Raw genomic sequence first — 26,224 nt, 5'->3', positions numbered from 1 at the left:
TGTAAGCATGGAATTTGCTATTTCTAATCTGCTGCGAGTTTGAAATATAGTTAGCCAGCTTTCATATGATGGATCTAAAATGAGAATCCACAGTTCATGAGTCTGGGCCTGGGTGTACCGGAGCCTGGCAGGTGGATGTGCTTTGTTTATTTGTTCATTTGAGCCACAGAGAGACCGTCTTACTCCTCTTGGGGCACCTGCCATGAAAGTGCGGTGTCATCACCATTATCATGAATAGAACTTTATGATGTTGACCTTGTCAGCTTTCACCCTCGATTTAGGGTGAAATCAGAGAACAGGGGCCATCTGATAATAGTCCGTGCACTGCTGCCAGCCATTTAGAAGCACTTCAGAGAGGAAAGAGTCTTATTTTCTCACCATGATCCTCACTTTTGCTTCCCTTAGGAATCCTGCAGGGCAGAATACCATTTATATGGTCTATGAGGCCATAGCGAGGCCAAGTTCAGTACATGCCGGTAAGATGTTCTTTGATATTTTAAGTAAGACAATGCTGAGCACAGTAGCATGGTGCCAGGCACATAGTAGACACTCAAAAAATATATTCATGCAAGGAAATACACTTATGGGTAACAAAAAATATATAACTTTCCAATTGCTGATACAAAAAAAAAACTCACATAAGATGTGGCAAACCAAAGATAAGGACTTCAAAAATCCAGATGAGGAAAGTGGTTGGTAATGAAAGCCCAGGCTAAGCTTTCATGTCACAGATAAAGAGAGAACTGTAATAGTCCCAGAGGGGTAAAACGAAATGACTGAACTTCAGTCCATTTCCTGTTCTGCTGTATTTCGCTTTTAAGTGCACACATCGGGGATGGCCCAGAACATTCCAGCTTTGGGTCGAACTCACCTTTCATTTCCTCCATTGCAAATGCCTGTGCTTTTCAATGGACAGAGAGAAAGGTGAAAATGCTCCATGTCTGCCTGGCTCCAGTGGTGAGAACCTCTGGTATCTCTAACAGCTTGCTTGTCCAGGTTGTTAGGCTATTTTTGTTTGCTGTAGCCTGGAATAATCCCTCATACTAGAATAAAGCAACCTACAGTGAAACTCTTACCTGAATGGGGAGTAAAGTCAGGGGAAAGCATTTCATTTACAAAGGTCTTTGTACATAATAAAAAAGAGATCAGTGTTCGGTATGACTCTGAACACTGGGAAAAGAAAGGCATTGACTTCCTGCCATTTTTCAAGGTCATGACTGGTCTCAACAATCCCTATGGATGATGGACCTCCAGACGGTAGTTCTGGTCAGCCAGGTTCTTGAGAAAAGAGGCTAAGACTGACCAGGTTACACCAGGAACACAAAACCAGAGGCATCATGCCCAGATCTGGGCCCTGAATCCAAGCAAAGCTGTGAAGTGAATGGACCCATGGACCCATGAATCTTGCAGAGTTCTGTGGGCAAAATCAAGACACTTTCACTTGACCAGTATCAAGAAAATAGACAGGCCTTGGCAGATACAGAAATCCTTAGAACACAGTACCCATCTTGGTTAGAAAAGATCTCTGTGTATCCCTTGGATTCTATAGTCTCAGCTTTTCAGATAGGTCACCAGTTAATTGGGTTAACTCCGTGGTTCTTTTTACTGTGGTGGCTTTTAAACGCCTTTCTAGTAGGAAGTGTTTGATGAAATCATGGGGGAAGCATAACTCCCCTAGGATTTTGTCTCCCACAGGCAGACCAAGAATGAGATGGGAGAATGGTAGGTACCTGGCCGCGTTTTGAGTGTACTCAGGACAGAGAACAGCTGTCACTGGTCCTGAACACCATCTACAGGGATGATTATGCAGGATCTGGGATGGTGCTTTGGGCATGTATCAGGAGCAGAGTGGTGTGAGATGAATTGGGCTCAGGGTCAGTAACCAAGGAGCGAAGGAATGATCAGGGAGCTTAGCAAACTGGGGGGCTGTGTGATTGCTAAATTCTAGTTGCAGTGTGCTTGGACCCGGAGTACCCCAGAAGACACAAGAAGGCATGGGTTCTGCAGCTGAAAAGAATACCTGTGAAATCCAGCCAAATCAGATGTGGACACAAGGTGCTTCTCTGCCCGCTTTGTAATTATTTCCTGGTACACTAGTGAGGGTCATCTACATATATGTGATTTACGAGAATTTTTACAAGCCTTTAAGGTATGAATTATAATCTGTATTTTAAAGACTGAAAAATGGGGGCTTCACCACCATTAGGCTTAGCTTTGAAATGAAACTTAGCTTATACCTTAGACTAGGTTTTATTTGAGGTTTAGCCTGGGTAACTACGTACTGGGAGTAGCTCTGTTTGCAGGAGAAAATATGTCCTCATAGCAAATGTGAAAATAAAGCCCCTGTGTAATTTGTAGGGTGACCACATGTGTTTACTCTAGTTAAGAAGAGTAAGCTCTGAATGAAAAAATTACATATGTGAGTATGTGTGTCTATTTATTATTTAATCTCAACCACTATACCTAGAAAAATTCTGGAAAAAAATCTTAAATATTGATAACTGTCCTCTTTAGAAGACAAGGTCTAGGGTCACCTTTTTTTTTATTCTTTATTCATCTACTTTTTTCTAGAGTAACGATAAAGGTGTGTGTCTGTATGTGTCTGTCTGACTGTGTATCTGACTGTGTGTGTCTATCTATGTACATCTGTTTGTGTTTGTCTATTTGTCTGCACGTATCTGTGCATGTGCTGGAGACTGAACCCAGGCTGAACCCATTCCTTTCCAAGATACAGCCACACGTGTTCTAGCCACATGTTCTTCAACTGAGCTTGCACCCCCCAACTGCACAGATTCTATTTTTGAAAGACAAGAAATAAAGGATAAATTACCTACCTGGCTGGTTTTAGATCCAGGTGTATTTGGGTCCCCCTTCTGCTGTAGCCTGTTCCCCTGTCTGCCTCAGGACCATCACAACAGTACAGTTCATGAGATAGATTTGTAATTCTGTAAGATTATGCATGGAAAGTTTGGGCAGGTATCAGGGTTCCAAAGGCACCAGCTCGATAGGATTGGGCCACCTCATGATCATTAGCAATGACAGCATGCTTAGGAAAGCCATCAGGGAAATTGTAAGGGCAATCACAGAGAAAGACTGGGAATATTGGATCTGTAGGACCCTCGTGCAGGAGGTATCGGTGTCAGGGAGGGAGAAAAATGATAGCAGAATTCTCAGCCTCTGAGATCAGTGTGGGAGAGGAACAAAGGGCTGATCTCAGGGCATTACAAGGGCTGCAGAATGATGGAAAACTGGGCCAAGGGCACTAAGGAAGGGCATGTTCCGAACGGCGTGGAGGAAAGTTTGAGAAGAGCACAGTGGTGCAGAGTGCTGGAGAGGACCTCCATGCCGTGTTCCTGTAGGAAGCAGAAGGCCTCTCCTGCCTCCTTTGTCATGGGAAGAGCTGGGTGACAGTGATGGGTGGATGAAGCAAGACCTCAGGACCAAGGAATGGAGCAGTTTCCATACGCTACTGATTATTATCTCCAAAGAGCCTGGTGTGGAGAGATGGATGACGGCGTGGGTGGTGTTACCTACGATCACCTCCAACTAGCTCGCTGTGTCTTCCGTGGGACATGAATCATAATCTCTGTGAGGCATGGCACTGATAGAGGGCATTGGGAAGATGAAATGTTCCATCATTTTGTGACCCATCTACACCCTCCTGTCACCTCTGGCCCTAAAGACCCCAGAGTGGGAACATTCACTGCAGCCTAATGCTTGACATACTGCGAATTAACTCAAGACTGATTTCTCAAAACTTAAATTATGCTCTGAGATAGGGGACTAGTGACTCCCATCTCCCCATCATCTTTCATCATTTTACCCACAGCAGACGTGGCCAACTTTCACGTGGATAAAATCTGCTTCACTTGCAGGAGACTAAGCTTAAAGCATCGTTACTGTTACGGTTGAAGTTGCCAGTGTAGTTTTAATGGCACGTATGTGTAAAAAGTGTTTGAAGCAGTTTTCTTGGGTAAAACAGAACCTTTCAAAAAGATAGAAACAGAAGAACTCTGTATCAGAAGAGACAGTTACTAACTGCAAGGTCAGGTGTTTTGTTTCCCGTGCTGGGCATCTTCTTGGTGCATACCTGGCAATTGGTTAATGTTTTGGAATTAAGGATCAGTGGGTTTTGAGTTTCATATAAATTGCCTCTTTGTTGCCTTTTAGTATTCCAGCCATTTGGTCAGCGTTTCTTCCTTCCGTGGGCCTGGCGTTGGTTGGGGAGGGTTTTGCCAAACACAAAGATTGTGTATGTTTGTATTTATGTCATCTCTGCCTGGTTCCAGGAAGTATCCCAATGGTGCCCCATCTCACCACAGCAGCCTCAAGGGGCCAAGCCACTTTGCAGCTTCCTAACAGCTGCCAGGTCTCTGGCACCATGGATGTCTGTGATGAGCCCGTGCTTCCCTTGTCTCCATAGGTCCCTCCTGCTTCTTAGTAACACTTCCTCACTCTTCCCACTCTGTTGTGACACTCTACAGAGATACCCAGAGTAGCCATGGCCTGCAGAAGATGAGAGAGGATACTTGCCTTGTCCCTAGAAAGCTTGGCTCAGACCCCTGATATTTGCAAGTAGGATGGAGACTGCTTGGGTCAAGAGTGAGCTGTCAGTCTCACTACACTCACTACCCATAATGCACTCTGTCAGTGTCCCGTACAGGAACGGAAGGGGCTGGGATAAGGCAGGGGAGTGAGCAGGAGATGGGAAGCGGAGGAGGTACAGAAAATAGAGGAAAAAGAGAAGAAAGGAGAGAATGAGGGAGAAGAGAAAGTGAGAAAAGCAAGAGAGACTGAAAGAGAAGGGAATGAGAAAAATAAAAACACAGCCAGGTAGCTAGAAGGGGCTGCCAAGCAGGCTGGGAGCTCTGATGACCGTATCACAGTGGAGAGATGCTGCCCATGCGGAAGACACCGTGTTCCAGGAAGACACCTGTGGAGCCTGGGCTAACTCACTCAGCTATCCAGGTCACAGAACAAGGTCGTACATTGGTGCCTCAGTTCAGGGACTGAAGTCTTTCCACAATTCTGGTTGAAAACCCAATCAAATCAAATTTCCCCATAAGATTATCATTGTACCTAACCTTCAACTTGATAACAAGGGAATCAGCCAGGTCCCTCTGTCCATGACCATCCCTGCCCCAGCCCATCCTCTGGGGCCTAGCAAAAGCTGCATCACATGCTGCCAGCACCCTGTACAGGGGACCCAGCCCCCATTCCTCATCTGTGTCCCCAAACTCCCTTCAATGTCCCCATTCATTGCTCTCTAGGGATCTGCATGTCCTAATCAACCACCAGGAGGAAAGCTATTAGTTTCTGTAGGTGTTAAATCACGGAACACAGAAAGATTCTAGAAGGACAACCCTTATTTCACGAAGCCCCTTCCTTAAGCTGAGGCATCTGCCTGTGCCCACTGTAGGCTCTGCCCTCCGCAGCACCAGGGTGAGTCCGATGAGAACACTTAAGAGAGGAGACTGTAAAATGAAATATAGCTATGTATAATTGAAATATCTTTCCCCCTGGGCATCTACCCCCCCCCCTTTTTTTAAATGAAAATTCAGTCAACTGAATATTTAGTTCCCCAAGGAAGACTCCTCAGCTGTGGATGATGCCAGACACACTGAGAGAAGCTCTAGCAGAAAATGACGGCCGCTCCTGGCTAATGATCACCTTGCATGGGTTCAGGACAGACAAGGTCTTTGAGCTTGGCCCCCCTCTCTGCTGTGGATTGGGTATTAGGTACAGAATATCACTAAAAGCATTTCATGCAAGCCTACAAACCAAACGGGTGCTGGATTCAATTTTATACGTGTACAGGTATATCAAATAAATTTAATTTCCCCATTGAAGGTGCTTGCTTTTAATTCTGGGGCCAGCAGTGCAGAACAGTTTCGAAGATTAAATTTCCATCCCGAGAAAGTAGTTGGGGACAGAACTTCTAAAGCACCAGTAACCAAAACACAAAAAGTTTTCAGTGCACACAGCCAGGGTGGGGGTGTGGAGAGGTCTAGTGAGCGACAGACGGACAAGACAGCTTCAGTGGCAAGATTGCCTCTGCCATCTCATTTCGAGCCAGATAATCACCTCATTTATAGCCAGTGCAGGGCTGGCTTTTTTGCCCTGCTGCGGCAGCAGGCACCCCGCTATCTTATCTAGAGCTCCCGTGCCACTGCGTTTCTTGTGGACTGAAACCTGGCTTCCCCAGGCTCTTGAACCACCGCTATGAGGTGCGCGCAGCAAGGTGTAAATTTAAGGCCAGACTCGAGGGGTTTTAGCAATAATCACAGCTCACTTCCCCCACGAAGCCTTTCCTGCTTTCCGCCCCTCACCCACCACCACCACTGGACCACTCCATCCCATATGGTACTCTCTCCGCTTCCGTGAACGTAGCTGGACTCTAGCTGTCCCTACAGGTAGTGCTGCCTCCCGGTCAAGGTCTGCAACTTGGGCAGCTCCCTTTACCTCTGTGTGAGGAGCAGGTGAACAGCCCCAGAACTCCCCAAACCGTAGGGTACTAAGGACACAGAGAACCATTTAGTGAAGCCCATAGGCCTGTGAAGGACAGGCTGGCTTTCCTCCTGGGATTTTACCCAGTGCCTTACGTGTGTCCATGCCTTAGGGGAAGAAGCAATTCATTGACTAACTTTGGATCTCAGTGTTCTATCTGCCTCGTATTTGGTTCTTTAGGCCTTGGGGACAGTTGGGAGGTTTCCATCACATAGAGCAAGTTTGATTCCACTTACTGAGTGCTCGCTGCCTGCCAAATACTGTGTCAGATATTTCATGTAAACTCTGATTTCATTATGACACAGCCATATTACTTTTCCTCCTCTAAATTAAGAGAGTAAAGCTCTGAGAGTTTAGCCAGCTTGCCAGAAGTAGGAAGTTGGAGTTCATGAGCCAGGATGCAAACCCAGGACAGGCCAGCCCTGAGATGGCCATTGGGCCCCTGCACATCACAGGGGCCATCCCCCTTACTGCCTCTCTTCCCACACCAGCACTCTCTGGCCTCAGCTAGAGGAGCCCTGGTCAGCCCCATGGCTGAGTGTCCCGTCCCAGAGGTCTGGCCCAGAAGGAGCTGCTCAGCACGTCCCCAGCCTCCTGTAAGGCCCACCATGCTGTCCCCTAGCGCGTGGGTTCACCTTCATTCACTTAGAAGCCACTCCTGCTGATGATCCCTTGCTATTCCTAGAGCACCAACGCCTGGATCTTACATCCCACCCGAGGAAGGTCCCATGCCTCCAGTCCAGGTTCATGTTATGGCTCAGTCATAACCCTCAATTTACCCGCAGCCAAGAGCAGGGGAAGGCTCCATGGCTGCTGCTTAATACAGAGACGGCCAGAGGAGGCATCACAAGCCTTTCCTGTGAGAAGCTACATGCCGTTTGAACAACCTTTCTTACTTCGCAGCGTACTGTTGTGTAGGATATCTGAGATGACTTAAGGAGAACAGGAATCGCAGCTCAAGAAAATTCTGTGATCTAGATAATAAATTCTTTTATTTCGACAAATGAACTAATTGTTAGTTCATGCGGTGTTTTGACAGTGGCAGCAGCTCTGTTCGGCGGATGGTCCTTGAGCGTGAACAGATTCTCATGAATAAAGAGGTGCTCGTGGCTGTATTTATCTTAAGCTGGATCTGTTTTAGAGAGTTGAGTATTTTAAGGAGAAGTGTATGTTAACAAGTTAAAAGAGTGTTTTAATAGGAAGACTTTCTGGGGCTTTTTGTCAGTTAACACTGAACGTACTTTAATTGGCTTCCATTTGTTGCACTTTTGTTTTAGAGGAGAGTGTGTGTCTTCTGATGTATCGAAAAGGGAGTCACCTAGTCACCTTGTCAGAGAGCAGCGACGCAAGGCATGGGCTCAGGCCACACGAGTGGCTGTGGAGCCATGATTGCATCGAGCCTGCCTGTGCCCATGGCAGACTTCAGGTCAGCCTGACAATCTGAGCGTGGTTTTCAGCACCCGCTGCATGCAGCCGCCACCCATCCAAGATCCCAGCCACCGATGTGCCCTGGGCTCCCAGTCTCCTGGTCTCTCATTGGTCAGAGCCAGGGCCCCAGTGGGTAAGGACGTTTTCCTGCACACCAAGAGTAAAACAGGATTGTGTGTGTAATATGCAGCAATGACAAAACATTTATTGTGGAAACCATACGACAGAATCCTTATGTCATGAGAAAAATGGAACACAAGTTGAGCTACTCTAATGGTAAAATATGACATCTAAAGGGCTCCCAGATCCAGAATGTTCAGTTACCACCTAAATAGAGGAAGATTCCATGCCTGACCTCAAATGATAGGTCACAATCAAAACACAGGTGCACTCTTAATATTGTAGAACATTACCTTCAAGCTATGTGTGTAAAGTATATATAAAACAAATAAATTCCACTACATAGAAATTGGGTCTCATCTCAAGATCTCAGAAATTTAAATTCCAGAACATTTCTGGTCCCAAACGTTTCAGATAAGGGAAATTCAGCATGCAGTAGTTTTTAGGAAAGCAATTCATCATTAGGAATTAGGCTGTATTTGAGGTACGTAAGAATTAGTTCTTACTGTGCGTAGATTTCACGTAAAACCCATCCCTACCAATCCATTCTGCCTCTTATGGTCTGGGTTACAAAGCTTCCTGTGACTATGATAAAATATGTGAGATAACCAACTTATAAGGCAATAAAAGTATATATTGGTCAAGGTTTTAGCTATTTCAGCCCACGATCTCTTGGCCCCGTGGCTTTTGGACATAGGAAGGGAGTGCGGAGTGGAACAAATTGTGTGTCTGTTTTCCTCCTCTTTCATTATATTAAGTGCCTGGCACCATTTTGCATAGTGTATCCGTGTGAAGAAATGAATCCCCTCCAACTAAGCCCCCCAGTCTTGGCTCCTCTAATTTTATTCTCTGTCTGTAAATCTGACACATTACTCTCCTGTCTAAACCTCTTCACTCTACCTCTTTATCTGTTGAAGGAAACCCAAGCCTTTTCCAGCCATGTTCCCAGCCAGCCAAGTACTGAGCTTCACCATATAGTAATACTCAACCTTTGAATTTGCTCACAAATAGTACACGGTTCCTGCCTTTGTGCTGCAGTGTCTTCCTGGAACTTCCTTTCCATCAGATTCTAGTTCATCTATTAAAGCTCCCCTAAGTCATCACTGCCTTAGAATCTCAGCCCCGTGTCCCAGAACTGGGGTCTGTGCCTGTGCTCTAAAGTCTCATATCAGTCAGATCATGTTCATGTGATAACATTCGCTCCATAATGCCAGTAAGATCTATTTTTATACTTTCCTTGAAATGGTTGTGATTTTCTCCTGCATATTACAGAAAATCCAACTCAACCTGCAGTGTGTTTGTATGTGAAAATTGAAAAGAGATACACTGATTTCAAGTAGAGAGTGGCCCATGGTTCATGAATTATTAGGACTTCATTTTTCTATTTCTCTTGGCCTTGTCTCTTGGGGTAATTTGGATTAATCCCTTCATAGTATAAAAATTATTTCCACAGCTGCTAGCACAAGTTCTCTCATCGATATTCTTGTGAAGAGGAAGGATTTCTCTTCCCCTTACCAGCAGACAAAAGCTCTGATTGGATTAATGAAAGACTGGTCTCCATTTGTAAAGCAGCCCATGATGCAAGAGATGATTGTGATGATTGGCTGAGACTGCATAATTGGAATGAGGAAGGTGCTTTGGAGGCCACCAGTAATATTCACTCTGCTCCCAGGTGGCTCCTGGTGCCTGTGTGCTCCTGCCATATGCATCTTTGGATTCCTGGCATGTAGCACTGTGTTCACTACCTACATAGTAGGTGTTCAGTGCACAGTTGCTTGGCCTGAAGGAATAGCCTGTCACTGAACACTCTGAACCCATTCTCAATGAACAGACTGTCTAGGCCACTGACATTCTGGAACATGGTATTCTGCAGCTCAAAGACTCTGAAACAAAGCCTTTCACCTTTGCAATCGTAAGTCAGCAAAGGCTGGAGTGCTGCTCTTTCTTGTTATGTCCTTGCTCATCTTTTTCATTGTCCTGTTCCTTCTCAGCTAACCATATTCTCCTCTGCTCTATCTTTCCAGTCCATGGCTTTGCTGGAGCTTCCTTTCTGGTCAAATTCACAAAATTTTAAATCATTCTCACTGGGCTCTTTGCACTTGATTCTCAACATAGATCTGGCTAATTGACCCCCACAATAATCACACCACCACCTCAACATTAGACTGTCTGGAAATATCTCCTGCAAAATTAATTAGTCCACTGCCCCTAATCTTAGTTTCAGGCAGAGTGTTTGGGCATGAGCAAAATGCAGACAGCCTTTATGTCAAGAGATATCACATTGTCTGGAGTCCAACAGCCAATGTAGTTCTTCTTCCCAGAAGAAAACTCCTGAGCCTGGTCTTTACCAGCACTATTTCTGTCAGCTTTCTGCTCTTCTGAGCTATGACCAGACTCTCCCATCAAGTACAGTTCGAGATATCCCACAGCTGCTTCTTCAGCCAGCATCTCTAACTCCTCCAAACTCTTCCCACAAGCCAGTTCCAAAGGCTCCTTAACCACACAGTTAAGTACAGACACAGTAACAACTCCATTTCTCAGGTACGAAAATCTATCTTAGGTATTTTGCTCTTATTGCTAAGACAAAATCCCCAAATTGAGAGTTAAAGGAGAAAAAGTTTATTTTGGCTCATAGTTAACTCAGTCCATAATCATCTGGCTGCAAGGCAGCATGGCATGGCAGAGGGCACCACTGAGGAGAAGCAGTTCATGGTGGGCAGAAAGTGAAGTAGCAAGCAACAATCAATAACCCTCTTTATGACCCTTACGTTTTATCCAGGCTACTCATCCTTAGAGTGGGTATTACTCAGCCCCAGGGGTGGCCTCCCATTAACAGTCTCAAACTATGCCAAACCAGTCAGTGGACTCTTTAGTAACCACACATTCTTACCACCAGCACACACCTGAGATCTAACCGTCTCTGAAAAGCCTCTATGACTGTGTTGGGCTTTAGGGGACATCTAAACAGAAGCTATAACAATATCCTTGTTTACCTTTCTGCTTCTGCTCTAAGGCTCCACCCTGAAGTTTTTTTCCATCCCTGCACTAAATGAATTCTTCTGCCTAGAGTGAACTCCCATTTCCTTTACTCTAGATTAACTTTTCTCAGTCAAAATTCACCATAAACACTACCTACCTTCCTCACCCTGATCCAAGAAAGATCTACTTAGTTAAAGATGTTCTGAGGCTTCCTAGACAACTCAGCGATTCTGTGATAAGTTCAGAAACCCATCATCAGAAATGACGGAAACACCAAAAGAGATCACTTTACCAGTCAGTCCTTTTTTTTGTTAAATATTCCATAACACTCTAGTTTCTATTCAGATGGAACAAATCTTTCACCTTTTAAATATTCCCTGAAGGCTGCCGCTGTATCTTTTGAATGTTCCTACAAAGGATGAGTATAACAGAATAGAAGAGACCAGACTCTGTTAAAGAGGTCTGGGTCAAACCCTGGTGTCACCACTTCTTATTCCTCTGAGAGGCTGGGCAAGTGATTTAGTCTTCCCAAGCTCAGCCCCTTCTTGTGTGAAACATCCAGAATAACTTCTACCACGTAGGATTATAATAGGGATTAAATAAGATAACTCTGTGACACGCCTGGGACAGTTCAAGGCGACTCAGTGCCAAACTCACCTTTCCATGCAGCAACCAGAGTATTTTATCATTATACCTGATGCTGGTTCCTTAATTCCAGGCTGAGTTTTCAAGTGATCCAGGCTGAGTTTTGTTGGTTTATTTATTTTGTTTCTGTGGTGCTGGGGATTGAACCCAAGGGCCTCGTGCATGGTAGGCAAACATTCTACAACTAAAGATCACTGAGCGTGGCCCCTAACCCCGATTCAGATAGCTGGAGAAACTCAGAGAAGAAACTCAGCTGTAGAAGCCGTTCCAAAACCTGGTCTGGCACCACAGTGTCTAATTGTAGGAATTTAGCAGGGTTTGGTATCTTGTCCAGGTCCCCACAAAGGCAGTTATCTGCCTGTGTCGACGTGCTCTGGGTTTGTTCACTCGATAAAGAGGAAAATGAACAGCTTGCCCACTGCGGTCACTCTAGAGCCCTAGATAAGATAGGTGTAAAAGTCGGGATTGCTGTGGATGCTAACGAGCCTTCTGCGTTCTCAGGCCTCCTCTCACTGGGCTCCTACTTCCATGCATGCTGCCTCTGTGATAAAACTGTCAGCCTTGTATGCTGTTTGCAAAAATCAACCTGCTGGAGAAACGTGTGGCAGGGGAGAGAACCCGTGTGTAGACCGACCTGAGGCCTTTGGATTTATCACGGACATCCCTGCTTAGGAAACTGCACATTTATGAAAACTGTTCTCCAGTTACTTCTTTGTATTTTATGCCTCCTTTCAGTTCTTCTCCATGTACTCTGTTCCTCTTGTTTCCTATGTTTTGTTCTCTTTTGGACACAAAGAAAAATTCCTCCTCCTATCACATTCAGGGCATTTTATCATCAGAGTTCATTCTGACTCTTAATCCCCTTCAAACTTGAGGAACTCATCAAAAACTTTATCCAACCAAAGTAGTTCCCTTACCATTCTAATCTCAGCTATTAATAATTGTTATTAATAATTATTCATTTCATATGAATAGACATTTTTCAGAAATACAAATGGCCAATAAGTACAGCAACAAAGTCCAACATTGCTGGCCATCAAACAACTCTGAGATTTCATCTCACTCCAAAAAAAATGACTATATTCAAGAGATCAAATACTAACAACTGGCTGCAGGGAAAAGGGAGCCCTTCTACGTTATTGGTGGGAATGTAAACTAGTTCCACCACTGTAGAAATCTGCATGGAGATTCCTCAAAAAAATAAACGTAGACATTCAATTTCATCCAGGTGTTCCCCTTCTAGGTGTCTTCATGAAAGAGTGAGAGGCATCATCACAGTGATACATGTATACCCATGTTCAGAGCAGCACAATTCATATTAAATCTTAGAAACAGCCTGTATATTTATCAACAGATGAAAAGATAAAGAAAATACATTATTTATACACAATGGAGTACTAATCTACCATAAGGAAGGATAAACGAGTCATTGTTAAGAAAATAGATATACCTTGAGACCATAATGTTAAGTGAAATAAATCAGGCATACAGTGTAAGTGCCACATGGCTTCTCTTATATGAGAAATCCAAAATATAAATAAAGAACAAAATAAAATATAGTAGGAACTAGGGAGATTTGGACTTTGTCCAAATGAGAAGATGATTAAGAGATGGAAGGAAGGAGGAGAGGGGAAAAGGTTGAAAGAAAAAGAACTAAGATGTGTTATCTACACATAAGAATTCCACACAAGGCTTGTAATCATTGTGTAATGCAAGCATGTACTAATGAAAACTGGAAAGAATAATGCGTTCATTTCATAAACAAAGGTGAATAGTTGGTTTTCCTTACAAAAATGTATAGAAATGTTTGTAGAAAACATGGAAGGAACTACAAATGTCCTAAAATCCTAGTGCTTTACAAAACCAAAGCCAACAAACTTATTTAACACCTGAATGGAAGAAAGACAGGTAATTAAACTGCTCCTTACCAACAGATCTCTAGCATAAGGGAAGAGACTGAGTGGTTCCTAGAGATGTATTCTGTACGATCATGTGTTTCTTTGTGGAGCCATCAAAATAAACACATTGCTGTAGTTTTTCTCTTTATGCAGAGCTCTTTATTTGGGTAACTGCATTTTCATGAGAGTAACCAGAAGGTTTGGGTCATACTCTAAAAACACAAAACTCCAAAATCTCTATCATGGGTGTGAGCACAGATTACCAAGGCTGAAAAACATGATACCTATATTTAGGATTTTTCAAATACATTGTTTTCTTTTGTATAAAAGGAATGCATGCCCATTGTAGAATGTCTAAAATATACAGATAAGCAAAAGAAGAAAGTGAGAATCGTGCTCCATGCCAGCACTGGGAAGCAAGCATTGTTAATATTTCATTGCAAATGTTTTTGATCTTTCACCCATGCACCTGCATATGTACGTTTAACAAAAATGCATGCAGCAAAAAATACATGCAGGAAAAAATGCATGCAGGTTTTTTCTGTGCTCCTCAGGTACACAGAGTTGAGGTAGCCATATTCCTTGATTCATGGGACACCTTTTTTTAAGGTCTTGCAAGAGACTGTTGTGGATTTTCCCCCTTCTCTTCACAGCTGTTTCTATTATCCACTAGTTCCAGAAAAAGTGCTGATGCATTGATATATTGTTGGTATATACTGTTGTTCTGACTGTGGATTTTTATAATCCATACAGACGATGTTGTGCTATAGACTTAATAGTTTCTTTTGTTCTTTCAACATTTCTGAAATCTGCATGTTGTCATTTGTCAGTCTATTCCCATGATGTGAACCTTTTAAGGCTTTCAATAATATACACCGTTCCCTATGGGATGTGTGCCCTGGGTTTGCCATCACTGGTCTAATCTGTGATTCCACTTGCTGCTCGGAATTTCATATTTTACTACCCTGGTCATAAACACCTGGGTTGCCTCATGCATATATGAGGAAGAACTTAGCAGCTCTAGACCCACGGTGGAGAGTCTTGGGTTGTAGAGAACTTTTGTGCCTAATTTTACTACATGCTGCCATATTGCAGTCCAGATGGTTTGGCTATTGTCTCCTCCTCTCAGAGTGCATTGTATCATCCAGGTTTCTAATTTTGGACAATCTGATGAATATAAAGAGTATCTGGCTGTTTTAATTTGCACTCTCATAATCGAGGAGTTGGAGCATAATTAATACGCTACTTAGTCACTTAGATATCCCTATCCTAAGATTAGCCTGTTCCAAACTTCAGGGTTTGAGTTGGGTGTGGGCCCATTTGGTACTATCTTAATTGTTTGCTGTGTTTGTCTTTCTTGTAGATTTTGAATAATACCTACTTTAAGATTTTGAAAATTGCTTATGTTTTGACAGTCTGTTGTCTTTGAGTTAAGGCTCTTTCTTGAATATCTTTTGCCAAACATAAATTCTTAAGTTTTCTATTGTCCATACAGTTTTATTTATACATGCTGGGACGTAACTTTCAAATGTCATTGTTCTGTTTTGTATGTTGGATGGGGAGGGCATCAAATTATACCTGACATATTTATTGTGGAACTTCTTATATTGCAACTGGAATGTTTGTATTAATTGGACATACAAGGGCTGGGGATTTAATTCAGCGGCATAAGCACCTGCCTTGCAAGCAGGCGTTGTGAGTTCAATCCCTGGTACCGACTGAAAAAGAAAATTAACATACATAAATTTCAGGGTCCTTTTTAAATATCTTCTCATTGGATCTCTATGGAAAGTGAATGAAACAAGTATTATTCTCCCCATTTTATGGATGAAGAAATTTGTTTGAATCAGATGTTGTTGACTTCCTACATCTAATCAGCACCAAAATCAGGATCAATAATCAGATCTGCTGTCCCCAAGCCCAGCAACATAGGATAAAGCTTAGCAAAAGTCAAGATTGTTTTCAAGAAATACAGTCATCTTTAAAATTCCCATGACGGACCCATTCACCACCTGCAATACTTTAGATGTTGAAGGACCCTCTAAAAGTTCATGTGTTAATGGATCAGGTCCCAGGATGGCTTTGCTGGGGGCCTGAGGACTTCCAGAGGCAAAGCCTGTGGGAGTCCTTGGGTCCCTAGACATGTGTCCTACGAGGGGCAATGGGACCAGGGTCTCTTTCTCCTTTTGCTTCTTATCCATGAGACACACAGTTTGCTCCATATCCTCTCTGCCATTGCCCTCTGGCACCCCATTAAAGGCCCAAAGGAATGGATCTGCCCGCTCTTAGGCTAAAGCTCTAAAAACCAAAATACACTTTTCTCTTTACAAGTTCCTTGTCTTAGGTGTTTTGTGATAGTGATGTGAAGATAACACATGATCCAATGAGATGACCACATTGACTCATCTTCTTGTTCTTACAAATAAGCCCCTTGGGCTTAAAAAGGAAGAGGCATGAATATGGGAAGGGGTCATCATGAGTCAGAAGTGGAGGAGCAAGTGAGTGTAAGTTTCCCTCATGAGTCTTGTTCTGAGTGTGAGGACAGACACTTCCAGTGTTAAGGTCAGTCATCTGCCAGACCCACTCTCAGACTACGCAGCGCAAAGAACCTCTGGGCCACCAACAGAAACGTGGGTCTGAAAGGGGGTGGGAGGAGGAAGAATCTAATCGCTCTGACATCAGAAAATGTGCTCTCAGAAAATGAGCGTGCTGTTACATTTGACCTCAGCACAGACCGTAAAAGGACAGATGGGAGAGAAAGATTGGGCACTGGCCCTGAAAATCAATGAATACCATCCCAGGGACAGGACTAATGAGCTGGAGGCCGGGTGAGTGCAGGGAACGGTGAGGCTGGGCCCCGGGCTCCTGCGGACTACGGAAAAGTGATGGAATGGTGGGGGAAGGAAGATTCATTCTTAGGTGGAGCCTTAATTGCGTTACAAAATACTGTTAATCAGCATTTTGTGGACGGAAGAAAAAGGCTTAGTCAGCAGATGGTTGGTTAGGGTCTTTTCATCCTCACTTGTCCTTCAGCACCATCGGCCAGAAAAGCTGGTGAAATCTGTGCTCTCTGACCAAGCACGTCTTCCTCGTAAAAAGATTCCTTTCTCATAATCCAATCAAGTCAGGCTGTAGTTGGTACTTTTAGAAAGAATCAGTATTTCAAATATTTGCCAAATGAGATCGAAAGATTGTAATAACAATCATAGTTATAGCTTCCACTTACTGACTACATACTGTATGCCAAGCCTTGTGTTTAATAAGCACAAAAAAAAAACAAAACAAAACAGGCCTAAGTACTATTATTATCTCCATTCTGAAGATGGGGAAATTGAGACTTCAAAGTAGAATGAGTTCCTCAAGGTTACCAAAGCCAGACACTGGCAGAATGAGAATAGAAATACAGATCTATCTGACTTCAAAATGAATTTCTATCATCTCAAAAGTTCTATGAGCTAATCGTACACTTTGTGATGCATCACAAATGATCCCAAAACATAGCCACTTAAAACAATGAACATCATTACTTCCCTTGGTTTTTAAGAGTCACAAACTGAGGGGTGGTTTCACTTGGATTCATTTTTGCAGTTGTAGTCGAGGTGTGTACCAGGGCTGCAGTCAGATGAAGACTTGGGCAGAGATAGTATTTTCCCCCAGTGCCTTTTGGCAGAGGTTTTAGCTTCTCATCAAGTGGAACTCTCTAGAAAGCTGCCTGGCTTTCATCTGTAAATAAAAATATCCTGCTAATATTTTTTTAGGAAGATCGACTGAGACAACCTGTTTGACACAAATTTTGCATATGACTGCGATGATATGAATTGATCACAATCTTGCAGAATATTCTGGGTTGTAAAAGTATCCCTTCTGTCTGCAAAGGGATGACCAGACCAGACCTATTTAATCCTAGACTAGATCTTAAGAAAATGGCATCTTATCCCAAGCTCTGTAGGGTAAAAAACATGAGAAAACCTAGTTTCTGCACATAGCTCTCAAGAAGTGGTTCTTTGCCAGCAGTCTGGCTGTGAATCCCTGCTCCTCTTGATGTTGGATAGAAGGAAAAAGATGTCTTAATAAAGACGTGACAGGGGCTGAGGATTTAGCTCAGTGGCATAAGCACCTGCCAGGCAAGTGCAAGGTCATGAGTTCAATCCCCGGTGCCACAAAAAAAAAAAAAAAAAAAAAAGATCTGATGGCTGCCAGAAAGCAAGCATCCAAACTCTTTAATATTCGTATCTCACTGGAATCCAACCCAGAATGGGAAGAATGGGAAGAGCTGTGGTCTGAGCAGAAAATGAAGCCAGGGCTCAGCTAAGGAGAGTAGCATATGGTGACAAAAGCCCTTTCGTGTAAGGCAAACCCATCTATGATCATATTTGTAATGAGGAAAATTGGTGCTCATTGAGGCTTTGAAATCTTCATAAAATATTTTGTATGTAAAGCATTAAGAAGGCTATTGGTACATAATAGATACTCAACAAATAGCAATGTATCGGTTGTTTTATTAATATTATTGCAACTTCGTTTGGTTGTTTTGAAGATTAAGATATACATTTATTGATTGAATATTATCAGTCATTATTTAGTACATGTCATAAGATAGGAACCTCATGTATCTATCTTATTTATTATTGCATTCTCAATACCTAACACAGAGACACTGTCAAGCACACATTACACAGATTAATACGTCTAATATAGACTTTTGTGTGTGGCAGATACTCACAGTTAGTACCCATCAACCTTATCCTCGTTATCACCACCACCATCTCCTCATCTCCAAGGCTTCGGTGTGATAACTCACAGTGTCTTGGCCCATGAGCATGGGGTATAATTTACTCCTTTATCTACCTCAAATCCACAGTAGGATCTGCTTCTTCCCACAGTAACAAAAGATCCATCCGAGCATGTTGGCTTAGTATTCTTATGCCTTGAAAGAAAAACTGTGTATCCTGTAAAGCCTAACAAGTCCTGCCACTGGGCTCACCCCAAGACTCTTAGAATCCTGCTCCCCTGGTACAGAGCCCCACCTCTACTATTTACAAGCTCTGTGGCCTTGGTAAGTTGCCAGCTCCTCTGCACCTCCACAGCCTCATTTTTAAAATGTATAAAATGGAGCCAAGCAGACATTAATAGGACTGCTGTAACAAAGAACCAAGATCTCTTTGCTGGAGTTCTTACCTGTGGCCTTTCCATAGGAGACACCCAGTAAATAATTATGGAATGAACGTCTTGATTAAATGAATGACATATTTTATGTCCCCAACGTTGCTACTTTTTCCAACGATTGAGTGAGCACAAGAAAGCAGCCTTGTGAACCTTAGGAAATGCTGCCTGGGTGGAGAATGTGGACTCCAGGGCTCAGTGTGACTCTGGGGAAAAGTCTTACAGTATGCTCAGTGTCGCAGTGGTCTTGTGCACAAAACAACAGGAAGTGACAGCTGTACAGCCATGGAAATATACTCGGTGCCCCTGAACTATATGCTTACAGAGGCAAATGTATGATTTCTGTATCCACATTTCAAACAAGGAAGATTTTAGCCAGGTGACTAGCTTGGTGATCCTGGAATGACTGGCACCCATCCTCTGTGTGTGTATGACTCGTGGCTGAGTCCACCCAGCACTCCATCTCACGGACCCTTTTGGTGGTCCTGTGACTGGCACTATCCTTGTTACAGGCGGAGAACAGACACTACAGTGTTGTAAAGTCTGGGGTCTGTGTGTGCGTCATAAGCAAGCTCATGGCTTCACTGCTGAGTTTTCTGGGTTTTTTTTTTTTTTTTTCCTGACAAATGCAGGCAGCTCAGGTTCTGGTCCAGGTGAGCTTTGGTAGACAACATGGTACCACGACCTTTTAGCGTTTGAGGAAAGCCTGATGTACCTCCATTCTTTGAGGCTCCCCATATATTGAGGTAGGAGAGAGGACAGGAGCAACCTGATAGAGCAGCGACATCTAAAGTCCCATTCAGGGTCCCGGTAAGATGGGGAGGTGGGAGCCCACAGCTTGCTGCCCTCTCCCCCTCCCTCCAGCCCCCGCTGGTGATGGGAAGCAGGTGGCTCTTCTCAGCGCTCCCATAGACAGGGCTCCTCGCACCCCACACTGGGGCAGAAAGGCCCAGGCCCCTATCACACTGCCCATCTGACCTCACAGAGCTATCAGGACCGCACCCCAGGAAGCTGTGCTCCCCCACACTTCCCATGGATTTGATTAGTTCTTTAACTACAGCAGCCATTTAAGAACAGCGGCTACAATGCAGAAGCTAGCTGTGGGTCTGATGAGGGCCCTTGAGTCATTCATTCATCCCTCTCAACATTCTGGTAAGATAGATACAATGGCTACTTATCTTTTTTTGTTGTTTTTTGTTGTTGTTCCCCTATGCGAGGAGACAGGAACATTTAGAAGACAAAATAATTCACCCAAATTCACAAACTTTTTAAGCCACAGAGGGAAACAATTAATCATGGATCCTAGCTATTATTTGGGGGAGGTTGCTATAAAGATTGAGTGAAATAATTCACATGCCCACTTAACATAAGGCCTCACCCTAACCTGAGGAAGACCAGTGTGATTCTGCCTCTGGGATGCTGAAGCATAACTTCAAGCCTAGCCTGGGCAACTTAGAGCCTGTCTCAAAATTAAAAAAATGAAAAAAGGGCTAGCGATGTAATTCAATATGAAGGCCCTGAGTTCAGCTCTTAGTATCACCAAAAAGGCAAAAACTGAAGCAAAACTCAGTTTGCTGACCAGAAGACTTGGCTCAGGAAAATCAAGGAATTGCCTGAAAATGCACAGCTCAACAGTGACGAAGCCACAGTCCCCGTCTTGTGCGGGAGTACGGACAGTGGTCCTTTCTGCCCTTGATCTGCTCTGGTTCTTGATCAGGAACTGGTTCAAAACAAGACGACAAATTTCTGATTGCATGGCTCCAGCCCCATGCCTAGAAGCTCCTGGCTTTGTCTTTGTGGAAGGAAGCTTAGGGGAAGCTTTCAAACTCCTACAGCTCACCTTTCATCACCAGTTAGATTTGCTAATAAAATACACAGTTGCAGTTCTGCTTCTACCAGACCTCTTGCAGGAGATAGATATGATTTGTAGGGCCTCTTGTAAGCAAAACTTGCAATTGCTTTTCAACAATCTTTCCTTGCAGAACACCTCCAGCCAGCCCTGGCAAGGTTTTTCCCATAATTGTATGTAATAATCCACTATTTTATATTTATTTCATCAATTTCAACAGTTCACAAGATACCTATAATCTAGATCCAATAGTCAACTGTTTCAGAAGGGCCCCATCCTAAATTTAGGCTTTACACTCGGCAATTTAGCTAGAGAGCTTCACCATCGACGAGTGCCTCTCGTCACAGGTAAGGAAAAGTCCCACCATTCAGGCTGTATTTAATTCTTATTATTTAGCAAGTTGATCTGGATACCACAGAGTTTAATAACGCAGGATGTAATTGCTTTAATGCTTTGAAGACACACGGCTACAAACTTCTCCAGTCTTCACCAGGGTTCGCTTGCAAATGAGACATTGCAGCTCAGCAGGGCCTTTCTGCTTTAATATTTTAATAAAAAAATATCATTGCAGTGTGGAATGGGTAGAGGCGTTGCTTAGGCGATAAAATAGTCACCAGCCAGAGCTGTTAATAACTGCCAACCTTCATTAAGGAGACGATAGGTGCCCGGCACGCTTCTGTTCCCTTGCTGAACCCCACGGCAGCTAGAGCAGGTAGGTATGTCCTACTTAGGGAGGCTTAAGAGTGTTAGAATAGAATGTGTCACACAGGTGGTAGCTGACAATGAGTGCACCAGGGTGACATGTTTACGCTAGTATCCTCTTAGCCTTCCTGGTACAGAAAACTGCAAGCTGTTTTTGCAGAGCAGTTAGAGAGGAGCAGAGGAACAGGAAACTTGGCATTACACCCCGAGAGCCAGGAGGAAGACCCCAAACGAGCCGTGGGTTCTGGGTGTTTATCTGCCATTTCCCACGTGACCTTTGTGGCACTGACTGCCAGTCAGGGTTGTCCTTGCTCCTGAGTTCTGCCATCCCCTCTTCACAGTGACCCGCAATAGCTGAGCACAAACTGAGTTTTCCTCTGCTCTGTCCTAAGGAGCTGTGCCAATCCCCACTGCTCCCATCTCTTTCTCTTCATCCTGAGGTTCACATCTGGTCACCCCAGAAAATGATTCTCCTTTTATCAAAATTTTTAAACCGTGCTGACAACAGAAGACATGTTTAAAAAATAGGTTTGGGTAATCAAGTCTATTTACGGAGTATGTAACATACCCGTTATTTCTTAATGGGCTGCGGGTGACATGTTCCCGACCCTACACTGGAGGTGTGTGCATCCGAGACAATGGAGTAGATTTAAGGTAAATGATGGTAGAAGCCACGGGTGTTATTTGGATAACACCTTCTGATCACTGAGAAATGGGATGAAATGCGACAATGTAAGCACGTTCATCTAAATATACCTTGGAACTCATCTGACAGTGAACTTTTTGAGGATACTTATCTAAGAGAATGTAAGAGAATGTGGATGGGAATCAATTCTGCTTCTGAAAATATTTAGAAATCAAAACTGGCTGTGTCTGCTGAGAAATTATCTATCCTAATGCTTCATTTTATAGCAATAATTAGGCTTTTGGTTTACTTCATTGTAGTTCTAACTTTCCCCCAAAACCCAGAAACGATCTCAATACGCAGCCTGTGCTATTCCTTGTGTGGCCTCATTAGATCTCTGTTTCCTGAATGCTGAACCTGGGACACAAGCAGTGACCTGCGACAGGGTGCTTGGGATCTTGGGGACCTGAGGCACAGCACTCATGAGCGTGTGTGTATTTTCAGTTGATGACAATGAATGTCACAACAAATCCAAAATCAGGAGGTAGCCTCGACCTCCTTTAGGGGAGGCCTTGGAAGGGTTCAGATCCTAACAGAAAGGAATGACTGGGAAAGGGTATGCGCTCTCTTTCTGGTAGAATTTCCTCACCAAAATAGCTGGGAAAACCTCAGTCCTGCCTCAAAGAAAATAATTCTCTTCCACCTCCTCCCCTGCTGTGTCACAGTTCTGTGTTCTTTGGAAAATACTCCTCTAAGATCGAAAGATCTCAGTGCATGTTCAACTAAGGCCAGAGCATTCACCCTTCTGACCCAGATTTGAGCAGCTCTGCCAAGGAGGGAACCGGTTCTGCTAGTAGTTTGTGAAGGCTGCTGGTGGACTGGCTCTTCCAGCAGCGGCCCTGTCCTCACAAGGAAGTATATTGCTGGTTCCCAAACTCCCATGACCCTCAGGCCTACCTATGTCGCCTGAATCGTAGTGCGCTCTAGGAACATTTCCTATGCACAGAGCAGGCAGTAAGAACTTGTGGCCTGACCCGGAAACAGTTCTCAGTGCTGCTACCCAGCGTTTGTAGTCTCTTCCTTCTGCATTTGATAAAGGAAGGGAAGTGGCATTGAATGGTGGTCCCCTAAAAGCCACGTCGTGTGTCAGGCAGTCCATACACTTCACCTTATTTAATCCACCTGGAGCCCAGGAATGTCTTTGTTTTGCAAGAGAGAGGAAAACCCAGGCCCAGATCTTCAAAGCTACCCGGTCCACAAGTGGTAGGTGTGGGATTTGACCCTCAGCATTTCAGGTTCCAAAACCGCCTGTGTCCTCTTTCTCCTCGGTGGATCCAGACAGCTGTCAGCGTCTCTTGTCCCAGAAAGAGGTACTGAATGCCTAAGCCTCTTCTGCTGCTTGGCATATCCAAAAGCTTAGTACCTAATTCTCTGGGTCACTGCCTGTCACAGAGAACATCAAAGCTACAAATTAAAGTCTCAACAAAAGAAACTTACAGTTTCTAGAAATACAGTTTCCACTAGGAGAAGATATTTCAGGCAGTAAACTGACTGCTTTAGCAGTAGGCGCCAAAACCCTATGGGCAATTTATAGAGAAGTTGAAAGAAGAAACAAGACAAATACATTTTAGACTTTACCAAATTCCTCTCAGTTTGGAAGGAAGAAAAATATTATTCTCTGGGAATGAGAAAAAATATAATTCATTCTTCTCTGCTATTACATGGGTCCAGCTAAGCAATAATGCACTGCAGAGCCAAATTCTCTGATCAGTTTCTCTGAGCTGTTATTAAAGTTTGCAAAATATTGCTCAGATTCTTTTTGGCAGGGTTTCAATATTGTCTGTTTAAACTGGAATTGGGCTGAAGCTCTTTATTTCTGTTAAACCTGCCAAGGCTGTTGAACCCACAGCACAAATGTTCCCATGCCGCAGGCCCCATCCAATATGGGTGGGTGACATCCGTAGAGCCTATACCCCTGCTGGCTTCCAGACCCAGCTCATGTCAGGAATGACTGCAGCCGCCTGTGACACCCAGAATGTACACACATGTGCACACATACGGCCTCTACAGAAAGTGAAAGGGAGCTGTGCAGAGCCAGGCATCTATCTGGGAAAGGGTTACCGTTGGAAGCTGGGAGCTGGCCAAGCCTGACAATCTAACAGGACGGAGAATTTCTGCCGGCCTGGCAGATGCTGCGAGCCTCCAGCAACAGCCCTACACCTGCCCAGCTTTGGCCACAGCCTCACCAAGCCTGTCGCACTCACCTGGGCACCTTGAGCTCTCTGGACCCCACTCCCCCCCTTGCCATCCTCTGACAGGAGCTTCTTCCTCTCCTCTCATTGAATCCCAGCATAACTTCTGGTCCCGAGGTGGGTGACTTTCCTCGTATCCCTCAGGATGGTCTAGACACCCCTGTTCCATGCCACCATGGGAGCTTAGCTTGTCTCATGGATCACAACCTTCTCTGTAATTGTGTTCACTCTGCAACTGCCAGTCCTGAGACAGAGACCAGTCTTCATATATAAGGGTAATTATTGCCATAACAGATAGACCAGAAGATGTATAGCTAGATTTTTATTTCTTACATAGTTAACAGAACCAGGCAAGTAAACAGGAAGAAGGAATGGCCTCCCCACCCCATCATTCAGCTACTTCTGCCAGTTATTCTGCCTTCTTTAATAAATGGCTTTTGAATGCTCCCTATAGATTTTCTGCATTCAGTCCAGCCAAATGCAAAAAGAGGAGTCTGTGGGAGGCACTTGTGGACCAAGTTCAGAAGGGTGAACATCGTATTATCTTAGTGGTCTTTCATATTATCATAGCGCAAACCCAGTCTCGCGGCCATACTTAATCGCAAGGGATGCTGGGACATGGAGTCCCTGGCTAGGCAAGTCTCACCAGAAATAAATCAGACACATGCGTGTAAAAATCACATTGCTCCTCTTGTGTGAGAAACTAGAAGCATAAATAAGGGCCAAAATGGATGATAGATATTGAGAAGTAGGAAGAAAATGTTCAAGTAGGAAGGGGAACAAGGGAGGAGGAGGTTGGAGGGAAGGAAGAGAAAAGGAAATAGAAGAAAAAATGCAAATAAAATTTTTGTAAATGAGTGAAGGAAGGGCTAAAGGGTGAGGAGGGAAATGGAGAGAAAAGAATTAAGCTATATTACGTACAAATTCCCTGTAATCAATGTGATCAACGTGTATGACAAACATGTACTAATAAAAAATTAAAAACAAAAACAAAAAATTGAAGCACGTGGAAAGGGGGTAGAAATTTGACAAGCAGGTCTCCACCTCTGCTGTGTGCTTCAACCCCCAGTCCCTAACACATGGTCGCCAGTCAGTAAATCCTTGCCCCACACACAAAAGAGTGAACGGTTTAACAATGTAGGCCAAGCAAAAAAAATCACTTTAATACACAAAAAGGTGTGATATCAGACCTTTTTGTGTATTAAACAGAGCCTTCCAATAAATAACTGCAAACACCAGTGGCAAGAGATGCCAGTAAAACCCCAATGACCTCAGCTACTTTTCTGGGTCAGTAGTTACGTTGGGTCCAGCACACCCGGTAGCACCTGCCGACCAGGCTGCAGGACTCCATTCTTCCACCAAGCTGACGCCTGTCTCCCTGCTGCAGTACAGAGGTGCAGGCTGGGAATTCATATGTGTTTCTTTTTGTTAGTACATATTTGCAGTGCGTAATAATTACACCCATGCTGAGGAGTGGTGTCCCCATGTACCTGTCATGTTTTAATCAGAAATGCTGGGCGTTCTCCTCGGTACCTTTTCATGGTCACATTTATTTTCCATAACAACTCAGGGAAGGAAAGAATCCTCCCTCCCTGGATTCCTGCATAATCTGCTTCCTATCTGTGTTCCTTGCACAGATAAAGTTGAAATTATCTTTTAACATTATAAATCAAAACTCGTCGCTGCTCCCCTTCAAACCCTCCATGGCTTCCCTGTTGCTCTTGGAACACAGAGCATTCCCCAGACCACCGAGCCCGCTCACCGGGCTCCTTCCTGCCCCTCCAACCTACGCCTTCTCCCCTGCCGCCTGTGCTTTCTTTTGCTGACTCCTCTGTGTCATTCAGTTTGCAGGCCAAATGCTTGCTAGCGTGCAAGGCTGAGTGAAACCTTCTCTGATCGGAACATCTAGAAGAGTTTCTCATCCTCAGCTCGTCCTGCTGTGCCTTTAGGCCATACAGATCATGTGTCCAACCGACTGTGGACCTCAGAACCACCACAGAAGCTTTTAAGAAGCTGAACTGTCTCAGGTGGCATCCCGAGAAGTCCTGGTCAGTGT

General features: G+C 44.1%; 1 protein-coding gene across 6 annotated transcripts in view; it reads left to right on the top strand.

Moving 5' to 3' along the window:
• Window positions 1–26,224, top strand: part of Samd12 (sterile alpha motif domain containing 12) — a 381,899-nt gene that overhangs the window by 318,730 nt on the left and 36,945 nt on the right. The window contains exon 5 of one of the 6 annotated variants that reach the window (XM_063257664.1): window positions 26,013–26,050. The exons of 4 other annotated variants lie outside the window; for them this stretch is intronic. In XM_063257664.1, the coding sequence (XP_063113734.1) occupies window positions 26,013–26,035 (23 nt within the window). In that variant the 3' untranslated portion in view covers window positions 26,036–26,050. Of the gene's footprint in view, window positions 1–405; window positions 468–26,012; window positions 26,051–26,224 lie in introns of those variants that run through there. One more of the 6 variants, XM_063257660.1, reaches the window with a different exon arrangement.

The sequence above is a fragment of the Cavia porcellus genome, unplaced genomic scaffold (genome assembly GCF_034190915.1).
Source record: "Cavia porcellus strain 051 isolate PalLab524CR breed Dunkin Hartley unplaced genomic scaffold, mCavPor4.1 scaffold_10, whole genome shotgun sequence".
Classification (NCBI taxonomy): domain Eukaryota; kingdom Metazoa; phylum Chordata; class Mammalia; order Rodentia; family Caviidae; genus Cavia; species Cavia porcellus.
This window is presented reverse-complemented; position numbering and strand designations above follow the sequence as displayed.